This window comes from Accipiter gentilis, chromosome 8, assembly GCF_929443795.1.
Source record: "Accipiter gentilis chromosome 8, bAccGen1.1, whole genome shotgun sequence".
Lineage (NCBI taxonomy): Eukaryota > Metazoa > Chordata > Aves > Accipitriformes > Accipitridae > Astur > Astur gentilis.
Genome location: NC_064887.1, coordinates 41,468,412 through 41,484,620, shown reverse-complemented (window position 1 = coordinate 41,484,620; position 16,209 = coordinate 41,468,412). Strand labels below are relative to the sequence as shown.

The 16,209-nt window shown below is 44.7% G+C and overlaps 1 protein-coding gene across 8 annotated transcripts in view; it reads left to right on the top strand.

Annotated features, from left to right (window-relative positions):
• Positions 1-16,209, top strand: part of PTPRS (protein tyrosine phosphatase receptor type S) — a 163,711-nt gene that overhangs the window by 94,705 nt on the left and 52,797 nt on the right. For all 8 annotated transcript variants that reach the window (XM_049807609.1, XM_049807608.1, XM_049807607.1 and 5 more), the window contains exon 6: positions 7,754-7,864. In XM_049807609.1, the coding sequence (XP_049663566.1) occupies positions 7,754-7,864 (111 nt within the window). The remainder of the gene's footprint in view (positions 1-7,753; positions 7,865-16,209) is intronic.

Genomic DNA, 16,209 nt, shown 5'->3' with positions numbered 1-16,209 from the left:
TCCTATTTCATCTACTTTTATGGCCTTTCAAAACTTGCATGTTCTGTGATGCAAAGGCCTGTGAAAGTGCAAAACATACTAACACTAGGGTCGTCTGTACTGTGTTAATATTTTGGTCAATGGAAAGGAGTTGTTTTAAGACCAAGGCAGAGCAGATTCAAGCCTGTATTTGTAACCTGAGTGTGATGTGCAAGGCAATGCCTGTTTGAGCGCTGACGATGTGAGTGCTGCTAAAGTCAGAACTTAATTTAATACATTTAGCTTTCCAGAAAACAAACTTTGCTGCCAGAAGTGCGGCACTAGCACACATTAGGGCATTGGATGCTTCAGGACACTGCTGATGAGCTTCAGTGTCTTTCACCCACAGGTCATCAGTATGACTCCAGCCCAGCTTCTTGGGGATTAACAGTTACACCCAACTAACGGGTGTTTGACAAGCCCTCTGTGAATAGGAGTGCAGGGAGGAGGAGTGACCCTGGTAGTAAGTCACAGCTTCATTGCTGCGCATTGTGCTAACAGGTTTAGCGCAGAAGCCGGAGACTGTGTTGCCTCTGAAGATTTATCTGTGCGTTGCTCCCTGATGGAGAATGGGAGAGGCTGGGAGAGCAGCAGGACAGGACAGTCGCCCAGATTCTGCCCTGGAGGCGAAGGTGTCAGGATGTCAGCCGTGCTGCTTTATTACAGAGGCTGTTAAGAACTGAATTTATATGAATGGATGAGTTAGTGGCAAACATGCAAATTAGCTCATTAAAAGGTACAAGTGAAATGTCATACACAGAGCTTTGCAAAACTGGGTAGCCCTGTCCAGATTTGGTTCTCATTTATATTAAAACTGAATGTTTTGCTGGCAATATAAATGGACCTCCGAGACCACGGTCATTATATTCACATGATCCCGGGGACTGATTTATGTTACGGGTCTTCAATATAATTGAGAAACAGGTGATATGTCATTAACCATAGTGGCTTTTCTCTATCCAGTATTTCTTCTTCCCCTTTCCATCTCCAGATAAACTTTCCAAGCCATTGGAAATCTTATAATGCTTGGGGGTTTTGACTGAATGAAAAGCTGAATTGTCAGTCAAAAGCAAATGGGAAGAACCTCTGTCTAGGCTCCTGCTTCCCTTAGGCATACATGAACATCTCAGCCTTAGAGACCCAGGTTGTCTAAGAGTTTAAGTGGTCTTGGTGGTGGAAAAGAAACAGATATTTCTGCTTAACCCCGATGCAAACAGTCTCAGGACATTTAAAGAAGAAGCCAATGTCCTTTGCTCAGCCGTGCCACCTAGGGGGGATAACGGGAGGCAGCCTGCAGCCACCTTCTTACATCATAGAAACTCTAAAACCTTTTGTGTCTTGTGTGTGTCTTTTGTTTTGTAAATAACTGGCTATAACAAACTTCTTTTTTCTTTTTTTTCCCACTTTTTTTAACATTCAGAGACCTTTGGTAAGTTTGTTCAATTTAAAAAAAAAAAAAAATCAAACCAAAAAATCCCAAACCTGCTAATGTCCAGACTGTAACCCTTGCCCTTTAAACTAATTCCTTTGTAACAGCTTCTTAAGAGGCATGCTATGCATTTCTTCTACTAACTCTTTCAAGTAGGGATATTCTGCCCTCTTAATAAATTTCTGCAGGGGTATTGCAGGCTACAAAAAGAATAATAATAATAATAATAATTAATATATCTGTATAAAAAGATAACACCTAAATATTAACCTCCTACCATTGGATAGATTTTTGTATCTTAGCAACAGTTGTCCTGGAATTCCCCAATTACACAATAGCTTGTACCCTGGAACTGTGATAATTGTGTTCACACCTGCAGGAGGTCTTGGAGTTTCACATCTAACAGGGTTATTGGCATTTTCAGAAGGGAGAGGTGGGGGTGCAGCATTTTCAAATTGAAGCTGTAAATCACAGGTCATCAGCTATGGGAAAGGGTTGAGCAAAGGAAAAGCCCTCCCCCTGCTCCAGATCATCTCTGTCCCTTGAGAAGCCAGGAGCCTGTCTGCAGAACTCACGTCACATTTCCTCCGTGTGCCAAGTCCCCTTTTGTTATAGAGATGTAGCAATTGCAGCTGTCAGCCAGGATCCGGCATTTTAAAATTGCAGAAGACCCTTGATGATTGCTTGCTTGTTTAGAATAGAAAGCTCCCTCCAGCCCTCGGGAGAAGAGCATAGCACACACATGTTCTTACACGTGGCCTGACAGAAGGTGGGGATGTGTTTTCTGTCATTACTATGGCAATGGTGACTGTCCTCCTCTCCCTGTTTTCAAGGCTTGGAGAATCCGTAGGCAGCTTTGGTATGTGGGAAGTCAGAGGAAGGGGTGGTGGAAGAGCAGATCCCATCCCCTGTGACAGAGGGGGACACCCGCACGTGGTATTCTGCCTGGCACCATCTTGGTCCTTTCTAATCCAGAGGCAAGTCCTTTAAGCTGCCTTTTGCCTCTGCTACTAAACACTAGGCTGGCCATCTGGGCTCATGCAGCCTCAAAATTTGCCCTAAATAGGCAGATCTCCAGATCCTAGGAGGCTGTGGAAGGCCATATGAATAGTCTGCACGTGGCATCTCCAAACCAGCTTTTCACTCAGAAAGTCAGCATCCAGTGTGAGTTCTTCCTCCTTTAGTTTTCCTGCAGAGCTGGTGCCCTTATTCTGCCCTGAGCAGCTGTTAGCCTTGTGCACTTGTTCATGCACTGTGTAGGACACCAGGCAAGCCAGCTATTGAACACAGGTGCCTCCCTTCCACCACCACGACCCTATATCAAATCTTACAGGACCTGTCAGAGTGCTTCAGAATAATTAATCTATTTCATATCCTCTTCTAGCACCATCCTGCTGCCCCCGTATTGAATATGAAGCTGGTTAGATGTGAAACTCCAATAGTGAAAATCTACCATCTGTGTCTCTGCCGCCATTCAGACTGCTGTTCTGTCCTCGCAAGTTACCTGATCTCATTCTGATTCAAATTCTGCCCCCTCCATCCCTGGTGTGGGGCATCTTGCAAAACATGTTTTGCTCTTCACCTCTGTGTTCTGTGTGCCACAGTTAGAACTGGAAAGACGAAGGTGGCATTGCTTGGCTTATCTTGCTCTCCAAGAGCACTGCCTCCAAGACAGTCTGTCTCCGAGAGCTGCTGACAACCTATTTCCAGGGGCAGCGCTGATGCTTAGAGGGAACGGGGAATAACTAACCTACAGTGGCCCAAGAAGGTAGCGTCTGCTGTTGGATGTATACTTACATAGCTCTAACTTCCAGCATGTTTCTCCTGTCAATTAGAGGGAACCTTTGCAGGAAATTGCCAGGCTTAGCCAAGGCCAAAGAAGCTTTATAGCAGTGGGTGATGTTGGGGTCTCTTCCCCTCCTCTACCCTCTTCCCATTAGCCTTGTTCCAGATTTGTGCCACAGATGGCAGATTTTCACTCCACTTTCGAGACAGAAGGATGTATCAGAGGCTGTTTTTATTTCCACTGAATTGAACTATAACCCTCTGCTGCTTAGTCTCTCTCTCTCGCTCGCTTTTTAAACCCTTCCTGCTGTCTCCTGTGTGGAGATCTGCCCAAGTACACGCTCCCCCCACCTCTTTCTCTTTCAAGTGCTGTCTCTCCAACCTTTGTCCTGATAGCTAACCACCTGCTTTATTAACCTTAGCTAGTTCCTAACCCTAACTAGATGCTAACTTTTCTCTAGCAAATAACCTAACCTTTTAACTAGAAGCTGAGTATAACTAGAATCTAATATCCTAACACTATAATACCTCTCTTCCCTCATCTCCTTTGAAAAATAAAGGTGACCTGTAATCAGTATCTATATATTTTTACCTTCTATCCTGAAAATGGAGGATTGAACCGCAGCACAAGAATGAGCAGGGCTGAAGGATAAGGAGGGAAGGGGTTTTTCTGGTGGTTAAGGCAGAAGATTGGCACACAGGAGGCTTTGACTCCTGTTCTTGCCTCTGCCACAGTCTTCCCTCTGTGACCTTGGGCAAGTTGCTTCACCTCTACCTCGGTTTCCCCATCTGTAAAGCGGGGGTGATAATGCTGCTGTACCTCACTGGGGGAGAGGAGAGAGTGTAAGGCTGCTACTTATCATGCAGCGTGCTATACGAGCCCTGGCTGGGAGGTGCTGCAGAATGACAGCATTGTTACCATTGCAGAGAAGCTCTTGCATTTCTCCCTAGTAAGAGGCAATACTTGTAATTGCGGAATCTGCCCTGTTCTCAGGATTGGGGTAAAAACCAACCAACTAAAACCCCTTCTTTGATAAGCTGTGTGACAAGTTTGAATGCCTCTGTGAGCAAAAGGACCTGCCGTGTTTTCAAAGGAAGATGGTTGCAACCTCAGGAGGTCAGACGGGGGGACAGTGATTTTACCATTGCCAGTGGCATGGTTCACCAGCCACAATGTCCCTTCCTCTCGTCTGTGAGACCTGCCTAGGCAGAAGGCTTACGTTAGGCACTTAGGGACAACTGGAGGGGGGTTGAGTAAAAATAACTCAAGGGAGATGCAGTCAACAGGCAAGTGTAGCAGGACTCTTCTCTCTCCATACAACTCCCTCTTGCGCTGGCATTAGCGAGGTTTCCAGAGCAGTTGCATGAGGTAGCCCTTTCACTTGTACAGTAGCATGGCCTTCTTTAGCGCGGAGCATCTGGCTTCAGTCTCTGTGCAGGGCCACTGAAGGATAACTGAAGGTCCTGATAAGGACATGCATTGAATTCCTTGCACGTCTGTGCTAATAACTAAAGTTTGGAACTAGGAATTTGCTAGCAAAGGTGGGCTCAAACCTGCAACTTAATGTGACGCAGGGTACCAGGATGTCCTTGGCTAACACGGCCATAATGCCAACCCTTTTCCCCAGGAATGATGAAGATAAATGCAGGTTCATCATATGTTCTGCAGGTAGCAAACAGTAATGTTAGCTGAGAGCTTGAAGATTTTCTTGGCATTCTTAGCAACAAAATGGAGCCAGTCTCAAGACTTTTCAAGCCAAGTGCCACGGAGGCTCTGTAAACAGCCAGCTGAATTGGACTGCTTTAAAAAGGGCATCCCCACCTTAAGTACCCCGAGCCATCTTCAGTCTGTCCCTATAATTTAAGATGAGGTAGAACAAGAAGTTTCCTACTGGGAACTGTCTTCCTTGACTCAGGTCCTTTTCCCACGGGCAGTCCAGGTGTTTGGGGTTTTACAGTCTTTTCACTTATTTTCTTTGTTTTCTTTGCAGAAGGTACACCGATCCGAGGTAAGACACCCCCAACTCACTCACTCACCCACTCTCCAAACACTTCTCTTCACTCAGTTCCTGTTTCATTGACCTGTGCTCAATACAGATTGTTGTTGTTGTTATGTTTTCTTGTCCTGCTTTACCTCTGGATATTTCTTTTTTATACCTGTCTTTATTTTATGTATGGTTACAATGTCCTTTTTTGTTTGCTGGGTGCACTTAGTAATACTGATACTGTTACTCTAATAAGGCTGCACTGCCTCAGATTTATGGTGGAGTTTTAAGAGCTAATCTCTCCAGGACTGTGAAGGACTGAAGTTTATCTTGAGCATTAAATGCTATCAAAGCTTGGTAAATACTTAGGACCTTCTCTTGATTGGTGCAAAGTGCTTCTGAGCCACTGATGGTGGTGAAAGTTTTCCAATCCTTGCTCAGTCAGAACTTCAGCACTTACCATCTCAGCATACTCATTTGTTTGGCTTCAGAGCCTTCTTTCCCCTTCCTCCTCACTCTCTTACCTTTAGGTTTCTCTGGGAAAGATACCAGTGGTAAGTAGCTTCTGCACTGTCTCTTTAATGGAGCCAAAAAGATACTAGACCTCAAGCTGTCATAGAAAGTCAGCAGGAATTGGGTGTGCAACCCTTGGAAGACCCTGCTTTGGTTTTATCTACGCTGGCAAATTTAAAAGTCCATAATTCTCTGCTGGTAAAAGCAACAGGAGGTGCCGTAGGTGAGATTTACTTTTTCACACATCATCTCTATTGGCTCCTGACAAGTGCTGAAAACTGACTGACCTCTCTCAGCATAATTTCCACCACTGCATTCACCAGCAAAGCTGCAGTGGTCAAGATGAAAGGGGTGAGTCCGTATTCCCCTGACGAAGCTGCCTGCCTGCAGTTCATGGTTCTGTTCCTGCTCTGCAATGTGGCTTCGTCTCCCCTTGTGTACGCTCAGACAAGCAACGCTTATGAGCCACACAAAAAAATTGTCTGGAACCAGTGGAAGCAACCCACAGATTTGTCCAAATTAACAGAAATTTCAAGGAAAACTCACTGACCAGCTCTCCACCAAAGTGGAACTTTCCGATAACAGAGCATGCTCAAGCTGTAATTCAGTATGAAATATGCTCAGCTGGTGTCTCAGTGTGAAGCTTCAGTCTGTTTGGTTTCTAACTCCTGTTATGCTGAAATACCTACAGATTCTTTTGAAATGCATTTACTTTGGTTTAGTGGTTTGGGTGGGGGTTTTTGTTTTTTTAATCCTATCTGTTCTGCCTTTGGGAGCTACCAGGCACAGTGGATGCTGGCGGGAGTCACACTATCACACCCCATCCCTGTCATAAATACTCTCACAGCCTCACGTCTTCCCACGCAGCATCCTTTTTCACCCATGCACACACAGAGGAACATGAGCTCCGTGTCCTTCTCATTTGAACACATTGGTTTTTCCTTCCTGAAGAGGCTGTATCTGCAACTAACAATGATATCATTTGCACTTTTCTTACTTAAGATTTTATCAGTAATGTTATGCTGAGCTGGAATTGTTTGGTTTTCATATTTAGGTTTTTTTCCAGAGATGGGAGTTAAGAGTCTTATCACATGTGAGCTCTGTCCATATCTGTAGTATAATCATGTACTCCTAATACATAAAACATTTGATAGCCTGTTGAATTATTTATGTAGTATGTATTTTAACTGGAGTTTTGCAGGGATGAAGCCTTCTGAGGTAAATGAGGCAGTTTTCTTCCATGTAGTTACATGCTGCATATCTCTGCATGTTTGCTTACAGGAGTGTTTAGTATGGGCTCTGGGTATATTCTTGTAGGCTGCAATAATGTACAGGTTTAAAAAAAAACCCTTAATCCTTTTGACCCAGTTGGTGTAAACCACACAGACAATTTTGAAGTTCCAATGCAGTATTTACAGGGTTTTCCCTTGGGAATATTCACTATCAGTAAGGTGCTTTTCATACTGACTCTTATCTCCTGTAGGCTTCCTGTGAATCGGGCATTTAGGTACAAAACAAAGGCAGCAGTGATAAAAATGCTCCAGGGATCCTAGGCAGTGGGTGACAAAGCCTTTCGCTTTTATGGTCACTGCTTCAAATCAAGCAAAGGAAAGTCAACTGCCTTCTGATAGATTTCTGGGGATGACAGTAATATGGATTATTGAAGTTGATTTCATGAGTTCTGGTGCAGAATGCCTGCATTGCAGAAGCCACAAAAGTTGGTACTTTTGCTGATCATTTCAGTACAGAGAGTAACGCTTAGTATAGAGGGGGGTATTAAATTTTCTCTTGGGTATGTCTTGCGTACGTGTCAAGCCGTAACGCTGAGCACAGGCGTTAGCTGATGTCGGCAGAGGGCTCGGTGCTCCCAGAGCTCTTCGCCCAAGCCCCCCGAGGCAGTGTCCCAGTATCTGCTAGCTCAAGGGGAGGAAAAAGCACAACATTGACGCTATTGCTCTCTCTTAAAAACAAAACAAAATGGTGATGATCGTGTCTTTGCTGCGGTCTTCTTCTCTCCTCCCAGGTGGCCTGCAGATTGAAAGCAGCGAGGAGACAGACCAGGGGAAGTATGAATGCGTCGCCAGCAACAGCGCCGGAGTGCGCTACTCCTCCCCTGCTAACCTTTACGTGAGAGGTAGGGAGCGCATCGGCTCACAACACTGGCAAATATCTCCCTCCCCGTGGCCTTCTTTTGTCCCCAGCTGTTTGATTCGATCCTGTCCCTGAGCACAGGGGAAGCACTGGTGTTAATCGGTTGGATCCTTACCGTGCACTGCTCAGCTTGCAGGGGGATCCTGGTGCACCCCGACTTCCTCACCATTGCTGGTGGCTCCAGCTACCACGGCAGAGTTGCAGAGCAGCAATACAAGGCTGTGTTACCCACAGCGAAGTCAAGTGTGACTCAAAATAGTGTGCCCAGGAATCTGCCAGCATCAGCCTGCAGAGCCCAGAAGGGAAGTGAACAGCTTTGGCTGCAAAGAGGCCATAATGCCCTTTTCTCCCAAAGGATCCCTGCTCTCTGGCAGTGGGAAGGTTTCAGTTCTACTGGTGTGGGTATGAGAGGAGGGGAGGACCCTCTCAGCCCCCTCCATTGAGCTCTCTGTTCCCCAGATCTCACCAGATTGCAACAGGAGGGTGCATTCTCACTTCTCACCTAAGTCCCAGCTGGTTTTCCCTTCACTAGCAGTAATTTGTCACTGGTTCCTCGGGCACAAACGCTGGCCATGGGCACAGACTCACAGAAAGCTGGAGACGGCCAGCAGACGTCTCTGCTGCAGTGACAGATTCCTTCACCCATGTAGCATGGGGAACAGATGACAGGGGGATTGGCTTCTGCTTGATGCCCCCTCGATGTTCTCACACCCAGCGGGGCAATAGCCTTTCTGCCTTTCTTTGTTATTTTATTTTAATCTCTGACCTGTAATATTTTGTGTGTAGCTTTGGTTTAATATCTTTCCACAGCAAAACCCTTTTGGTAATGAGAGAGCAGGGCTGGTCCTTCTCACTTTTTTAAAAAAAGAAAAATACCATTGGGAGGAAAAAGAAAAGTTACATCCCAGCAAACTGTTCCCATTTCCATCCCATCGACAGAGGAAGCGCCTCCCACCTACACTCACGTTAACTCTGCAGTCAAATGCAGAGCCATGCTCCTGTGTGCACTCCTTTCTCTCTCTCTTTCTCTCTCTCTCGTGTCTCACGCTCACTAAATCACATGCACATGGAGAGAAGGCTTTTAATAATTTAATGTTTCCAAGCTAAATTTTTAAATAGCCTTTTGTGGCCAGCTGGAAAATTGCGTTTGAAATTTGCCCTGTTGCCTGGGCCCCAAAATTCTTCTTTTGGGAGTGTAAATCTGGATCTGGCACTAATTCAGGGCTAAAGCCTTTGCAGACAGCTTAGCTGGAATGTTTTGGGTTCTTTTTTTTAAAAAAAACCAAAAAACAAAAAACAAAACAACAGGAAAAAATGTGGGGATTTTTCACTATTCTTTTATTTATAAATATCTGCTATCTTTCTGGCCACTCGGAAACTACCCAGGAGACAAAGGTTGTAACCATGGAGTTGCTTGTCTCCGCACCTGGATAAGAGTCTGCTCCAGGTGGATAGCCCTCTTTCTATCCAAGTTAGCCTGTGTGTACCTGAGGCCTGCCTGAAAAACAAAGCCAGCATTAGCCGGCCGAGAGAGTGCAGAAAACACCGTGTAAGCAAGCTCGGCCTGTGGTTTGGGTGTTTTTCATGCTGTTTAATTCCTTGTTTCTTGTGTGTTAATATCGTGGAAAGGTAACAAATTTCTGAAATGGATTTGCTTTGGTGGGAGGGAAAGTTCATGCACATTTTTCTTCCCGTTTTTTGTTTTAAAAGAGTCTTGAACACTCTTGTGTTTCCAATTGACTTGTTTCTCCCATAACATGCTTGTCTCTATAGAACACCTGGGATAGGAGTTGTAAGTTTTAACATTGCAAGGAAATGTTTTGGTTTTGTTTTGCTTTTCTTTTCTTCTTCTAATTATTTCTTTTTCCTTATTCAGTCCCATTGTGGAGTTAGTGCAAGCAGGGCCGGGTGTGGGGGCTGGTGGGAGCACGGGCTGGGGGAGCGGATTTCCAGCTTGGGATCTCCTTTGTACCGGGTCTTCTCTGCCTGGTACAGGTTCCGCTCCCCCTTCGCTAAAGAGCAGACGGACTTAAAGAACTGAGAACTCCTTTCTGGGGTTGGCACCTCTGCCGGGTGCTGATTCTGAATTAGGATTGCTCACAGTCTGACCTCTGTACAGAGCTTGGTGGTTCTTAAACAGAAGGTGCCTAGCTGGATGGGAGGGGGAAAGTTAGGAAGGCAGGAAAGAGGGTCGTTACTATCTTCATTTTTTTTCCTTTCTTTTTATTTTGGTTAAGAGAAAAAAACAATCAATTTGCAGCTGACAGCCTTGAGAAGGCCTTTTTTTACTCTCTCTGTGTTTCCCCTATTTTTCTCTTCTCCTCATGTCATTGTGTTCCGCATCAAACCCCCTTAACATCCCTCAGAGCTACGAGAAGGTTGGTGTGGTTTTTTTCTTTTTTACTTTCTTTACCCACATTTTTACATTCTTAAGAGAAAAAAATAAAAAAATAAAATAAAAAAAAAAAAAAAAGAGAAAAAGCAAGAAATCTTTAAGATGAGCGAGACCCGCCCGTTCCCGGGTCTCGCAGAGATGAGTTGAGTTGCATTGTGGGCCTCTCTATGCATCCTTTGGTAATGTTGCTGAGTTCTTGCACTTTTTTGTCGTCATGGTTACCTTGCCGTTTGGACATTGGGCCTGATGCATGATAGGAGAATGTAACAATCTTCTTTGCATGCCACTTTTTAAATTAATTATGAATTATTTTTTCTATATATAAATATGTATAGTTTTTTTTTTACAATTCTGGTTTATTTGAAGTGGATTTACTCTTCCTTTCTAAATTTTTTGTTCTGTTGGGTTTTTTGCTTTCTCTTGATTTCCTGTTTCAGTTTTGATTGGTTATGCTGTGCTGTAGTTTATTCCAAACGCATTGTGAGAAGCCAGTGTTCCTGCCCACCCGGTGGTAACTGAACTCCTCAATCCCTCCAGGAGGAAAGGAGTCACACAGCTCTAACGCCTGTCCATGGAAGCCCTGCTGTTTGGGACGAGCCTTTGTTTTGGGGGGAGGGAGGGATCTGGGAAGCGGAAAAGATGGTAAGAAGCCAGGGTGTCGTTCCAAGAGTTAGAGCAGACCCTGGGTCACGTTATTACTTACATATTTCTTGGAGGTGTGGCTCTTGTTCCACATCCTGCACACAAAGAAAAACCCTGATCCCTGCTCTGAAGGGCTACCCCAGCGATGCAGAACTGGCCATTTCCCTCCAGTAAGACCTAAGACACTGCGGACGGGAGCTCATTTGCTGTCAGCCCTGGATGGGTAGAGACAGAAAGCTTCCTGCTGTGTTACTCCATCACACGCAGTTGTCCTTCCTTTAGCACCCACGTGTGCGTGGAGAGCCCCATCGTCAGGCAGCGCCTTGTCTCACCAGCAGAGCTTGGCAGATTCCCTTGTAGGAGGGTGATGCCTCGTCCTTGCAGTGTTGGAAACGAAGGGCAGCCAGCCAGCCGCCTTCTGCGGAAGGGTAGCTGGATCTCCTGGCTCTGCCTCTCCCCATTTACCTTCTTTCTTCCCTGCCATTTAACCATTGTTGCCTGGCTACAGGCACCTTGAAAACCAGCCAGGTCCAGAGAAGGTAGAGCCCTCCTTTCTCAAGGAGCCTGGGAAGAGAAATGCAGCAGTGGTAGATACAAAGAGGCTGCCGGGACGCATCTGGCAGCTGCATCTCTATTGTAAACAGCAACAAGAAATCTGACAAGTTACATTCTAGCTGAAAATGCCTCTTTTCCCTCTTCTCATCTCCCTGTTTATCCCCATTAAGCTTCTGTTGCTTCCCATGTGTGCATCCTGAGTGGGTGAGCCACATGGGACAGTAAACAGGTGGGTTTTTTGCAGTGTGTTAGTTGTACCATTGATGCTTGGTGCTTTTGCCCTTTGCAGAATTGAATGCCCTTCCTTTCCCTGTTTATGCATTTCCCTCTGCCCATCAGTCCTCACTACTCAATAATCTACCAAAGGAGTGGCTTTCCTAGTGTACAGGTATTAAAGCTGTGTGATTTTTGAGAAATCCAGTGCAGTATTGACACAGTATCTGTCTCTCTCTTTCTCTATCTCTCTCTTTCTCTCTGTCTGTCCTTCTCTTTTTCTTAAAATGCTGAGATTTCAGTGCTCGGACCCTCAGTGCTGGTATTCTCCCCTCCCCCTTTCAAGTCTCTCCCCCTCTCCCCTTAGATACAAGGGTACCACTCCGAAATGCTGCACTGTTGATAATGTCTTTCTGAAGTGGCCAGCTGTGGCTCTTCTTACTTTGATGCCGACAATAGCCAAAAGATATCCCCCAGCCCCAATGCTCTATTGAAAGAAAAAGAGGGAAGAAAAAAACAAACAAACAAAACAAGAAGAAAAAAAGGCTTGTTCTATTTAAAAAGAGCAAGAGAGAAGGAATAGTATTTGAAATGAGGTGTTCCCATCCCACCTCCCTCCTGCCTAGGGACTAAAAGGTGATAATCACTACTAATTACAGGATTTTCCTTCATGAATAGGAGTTTGAGTTTCAGGATTTAGGTGCAATTAAAAAGGGATTTATACACCATTGTTTTTTATTTGTTTCTTTTATCTTTTATAAAGTATTTCTAACATGTCCAAACTGCGCTGCTGCTGCTAGAATCTCTTGTGATCTGAGAAGGTTTTAAGATTAAATTCTTCCTTAAGAGCCAATAAAAATAATAATAACATCAACAACAATAAACTAAAGCTAAATTGGATATAGTCATGATAGACTGGAATGACACTGGGCGAGGAAACAGAGACTTGATACCTGGCTGAAAGAGCTCGTATGGTTTGTTAGAAGTTCTGGGCATGGTCTTGAAATTATTGGTTAAGGGTTTGCCTTGTGTATTATTACAGATCAGATCATGCCATGGTCCAAAATAACAAAGAGTCTGCTAACAGGGAATTTCCAAGGTCAAATGCAGAAGCATCTTTGTGGAGACCCACAAAAGCAAATCAAAAGTAGGCAAGATGAATTGTGCCACCAGCCTAGGGTGTATGAAAGTTTCTAGTCTGAGCCAGTTGTCCAGATTTCACCTATAGTCAGTGAAAAGAAAGACACTGTTCTAGCGGGCAAGTCAGCACACCTTAAGACGGGGATGCTGATGTTTATGGGAGCTATACAACTCACCTGGCTTTCAAAAGTCTCACTGGATGCTTCTCTGTGTCCCTAGGGCCACAAATGCTATCACACTTCTGGCCCGTATTCATTGCAGGAAAGGACAGATTCAAAGTCCTGTATATCAAGAGATGGCTGTCTCACTGCTGGCGTTTGAGAGCTTCACGCCTCTCCTTGCACAGCGACAGGGACTTGCGTAGCACAGGGGAGGCTGGTTTGAGAGCCTGGCAGTTCTCATAGCTAATCAGAAGGCAAATGTCTGTGTGTAGCTTCCATGCAGAGAGCTGCATGGCCGCCTTTCAGCTGGGATGGAAGGGAAACATTTTTGGCCTTTTTAAGAGGCTTTGAATCTTGCCCAAAAGGGCTGAGATGCTTACTCCACTTTGGTGGATAAAAACAGGTTGAATCGTTCATACCTGATGGTATTTTTCTCCCCAAGCATCAGTGAGTCAACACGTGCAGGGTCCAGGCTTTGCCCCAGAGAGGGCATACGTCTGCTTGTCCAGGATCTACAGCCACAGCTGTTTCACCCCCTTGAAACGGAGCAGTTTGTAGCCCTCCTCCTAATTTTGAAAGTTTCAGACTTCCACCTCGATTGCTCTGTTTTGATCCAAATAGCCAGCTGCCTGGCTCAAGGTAGAGCCCTGTATGTAAGGACGGAGCGTCTCTGCGTGCTCTTCCATATTACAAAGGGAAAGGAAGAATGAACAATGCACCGTAGAGCTGTGTGGGCTGTGCTTTAGCAACTTCTGAGTATGCAGAGCTGCTGCTGTTGGTACAGGACAAATTGTCATGGTTGAATTTACCAGAATTAAAAATTTTCCCCTCTTTCACACAGTGGTGCCCTGTCAGGAGTTACAAAAGGCAGCAGTTGTGGTGCTGCAGGGATAATCCTTTTTCCCCTTCGCTTGAGCTTCTTGTTGCTCTGCTCTTTTCAAGCCCAGGGAGTTTTAAATGGTTCAGCAGGCATTTAAAACAGCACAGTGCGCTCGCTGTGCCTGCTTAGGCCTTGCCTCTTCTGCTGCGGGAGTCAAGTACAGTGCTTAGTCACCCAGAATCAGGTTCTGCAGCCCAGGTCCTGCTGAGAACATTTCAAATATTTTTCAAGGCTCCCTGGAAAACCTCAACTCATTGAGAGACCGCAGATGAAAACAGGCCAGGGCTAAACGTGTAATAGCAAAACTAGTTGAAATCCATTAAAATAAAAACCTTAGAAAATGCAGAAATAGTGTGCCTAGGACCTCAGGAAATAAAGCTTCAAAATATACTAAAATGTGACTAATTTAACAAATAATTTAGCCTGGATTAAGTTTGGCTCATATGTAATTTGACCATCAAACCAGAGCTGCTCGTTGCTCAGCCCGTCCTTCAATAGACAAGTGGAATGGTTGTAAGCTTTTCACTGTCAATGCTGTTTAGAGGTTAGAAGCAAATAATTTCATTTGCACTGTAGATTTAACAAATAGCCACGAGGTCAAAACAATGATATTTTAAAATATAGGGATTTTAATAACTTTTTAGACGAGCATTGGTAAATTCTTTAATGGAAAAGGAGGGAGGCAGAACTACCGCTACTTTGTACAGCTGCCCCTGTAGTGCCATATTCCAGGCGCTGGAGTTTAGGGAGGGAGAGTTCTGTGACAATTTTTAAGCATTATGTTAGCACTTCTCCATGGGTGGGGGAGCGCCCTGTCCGTGTTTGGGGTGTCCTCAGCTCTGAAATTCTAGTTCAAAAGCAAACAAAGCAAACAAACAACTTTGCTGTGTTTCTGCAGAAGGATTTCTCAAGGGTATCAGGAAATGGAAATGGATACAAAAAGCCACCCCCCCAAAAAAAAAAAAAAACCAAAACGAAAAAATCAAAACTGTATATATATGGATATATATGGATATCTCTCTATAGAGGGCACTTTGCAGGAACACTGTGCTGTACTGATCTCGAAATCTCTGCCTGCCTGTGTCTCTTACACCTTTTGCATCGCTGTTCTCTTTGTTTTAGGGGAAAAAATTAGATTACACCTTGTCAAATTAAAATAACAAAAATAAAATAGTAAAGTCTGTGTTTAATGTTAGAGCTGCTTGAAAAACAATTGGGTTCAGATTATTTTATACTCAATCCTGTAAAAAGCAACAGAAAAAAAAAAAAAGAATTACAAAAGACCAGAGATGTTCAGCCAGCCTGTCACTCAACTAATGTGTTTTTTTAAGTGGAAAAGTAACGATGATTGGGAAAGTAATGGATTTCCTCCAGACCAAATCCAAGCCTTGGTCTCATTCTTTATTTACCTACCTATTTACTTATTTATTTTTATTTACCGTGAAGGAAATTAGGAAGGAGATGGGCATGAGGAGGGAAGTATCTCGTCCTCTGGAGGGACGGAGGTCGGAAATCCAAACCCGAACAGCGTCTCGCCCCAGCGGAATGAACTTGCAATTGGAATGGGAGAGGGAGAAGGCAGAGGCGGCTGCACGGACAGCACAGGGGCAGGGACGGACCACCTTTTGGGAGGGGAGGACAGGTGTAATCTAAGCTTCACTAATAATGTAGAGGCTGCACATTATTTTGGCACCCTTTCCCCTACCCCCTCCTCATTTTGGAGCAAGACGGAATGACTCCTGTCTCACCAAAATGGCCAATAATGTCCGCCTTCTCACCTCATTTGGAGCAGCAGCTTGCTGAGTGTCAAAATGTTTAATACCATTTGGTTTTGTTTGGTGCTTTCAACCAGTCACTTCACTTTCTTTTGTTTCCTTTTTCAATTAATTTCTTCTTTAAAATATAAAATCTGTTTATCTTTTAGTTGGTTTAATGTGAATCGGGGTTTGAAGTGACGGGTTCTTGTCCAGTACGTTCTCCTTTCCCCACCTCGCTCCTCCTCCAACGTTTTTCTCCCTGAGCTAATCTGGAAGGGGTTTAAAAAGTGGAACCGGTGGGTTTCCTCAGCACAAACTGGTTGGTTGGTCCTCAGATTTTTCTCACTAGCAGCGTCCTGGGAACTCATTTTAAGGATGGATTCTGGTGTTGCAAAAGTCAACCCTGGATCTCCCAGTGTCTCTTCCGATCAGGTCTGTAAATCTGTCCCTTTCAAAAACATCTCTCACCTTGTGGACCCCAGCTCTCTTTTTATCTGAGTGGTGGTGGTGGGGAACCTTAGCGATGTTGATTGGTACCTTCTTGTTGGAAAGAATAATGCACCAAAAACGCCACTCACAGAACAC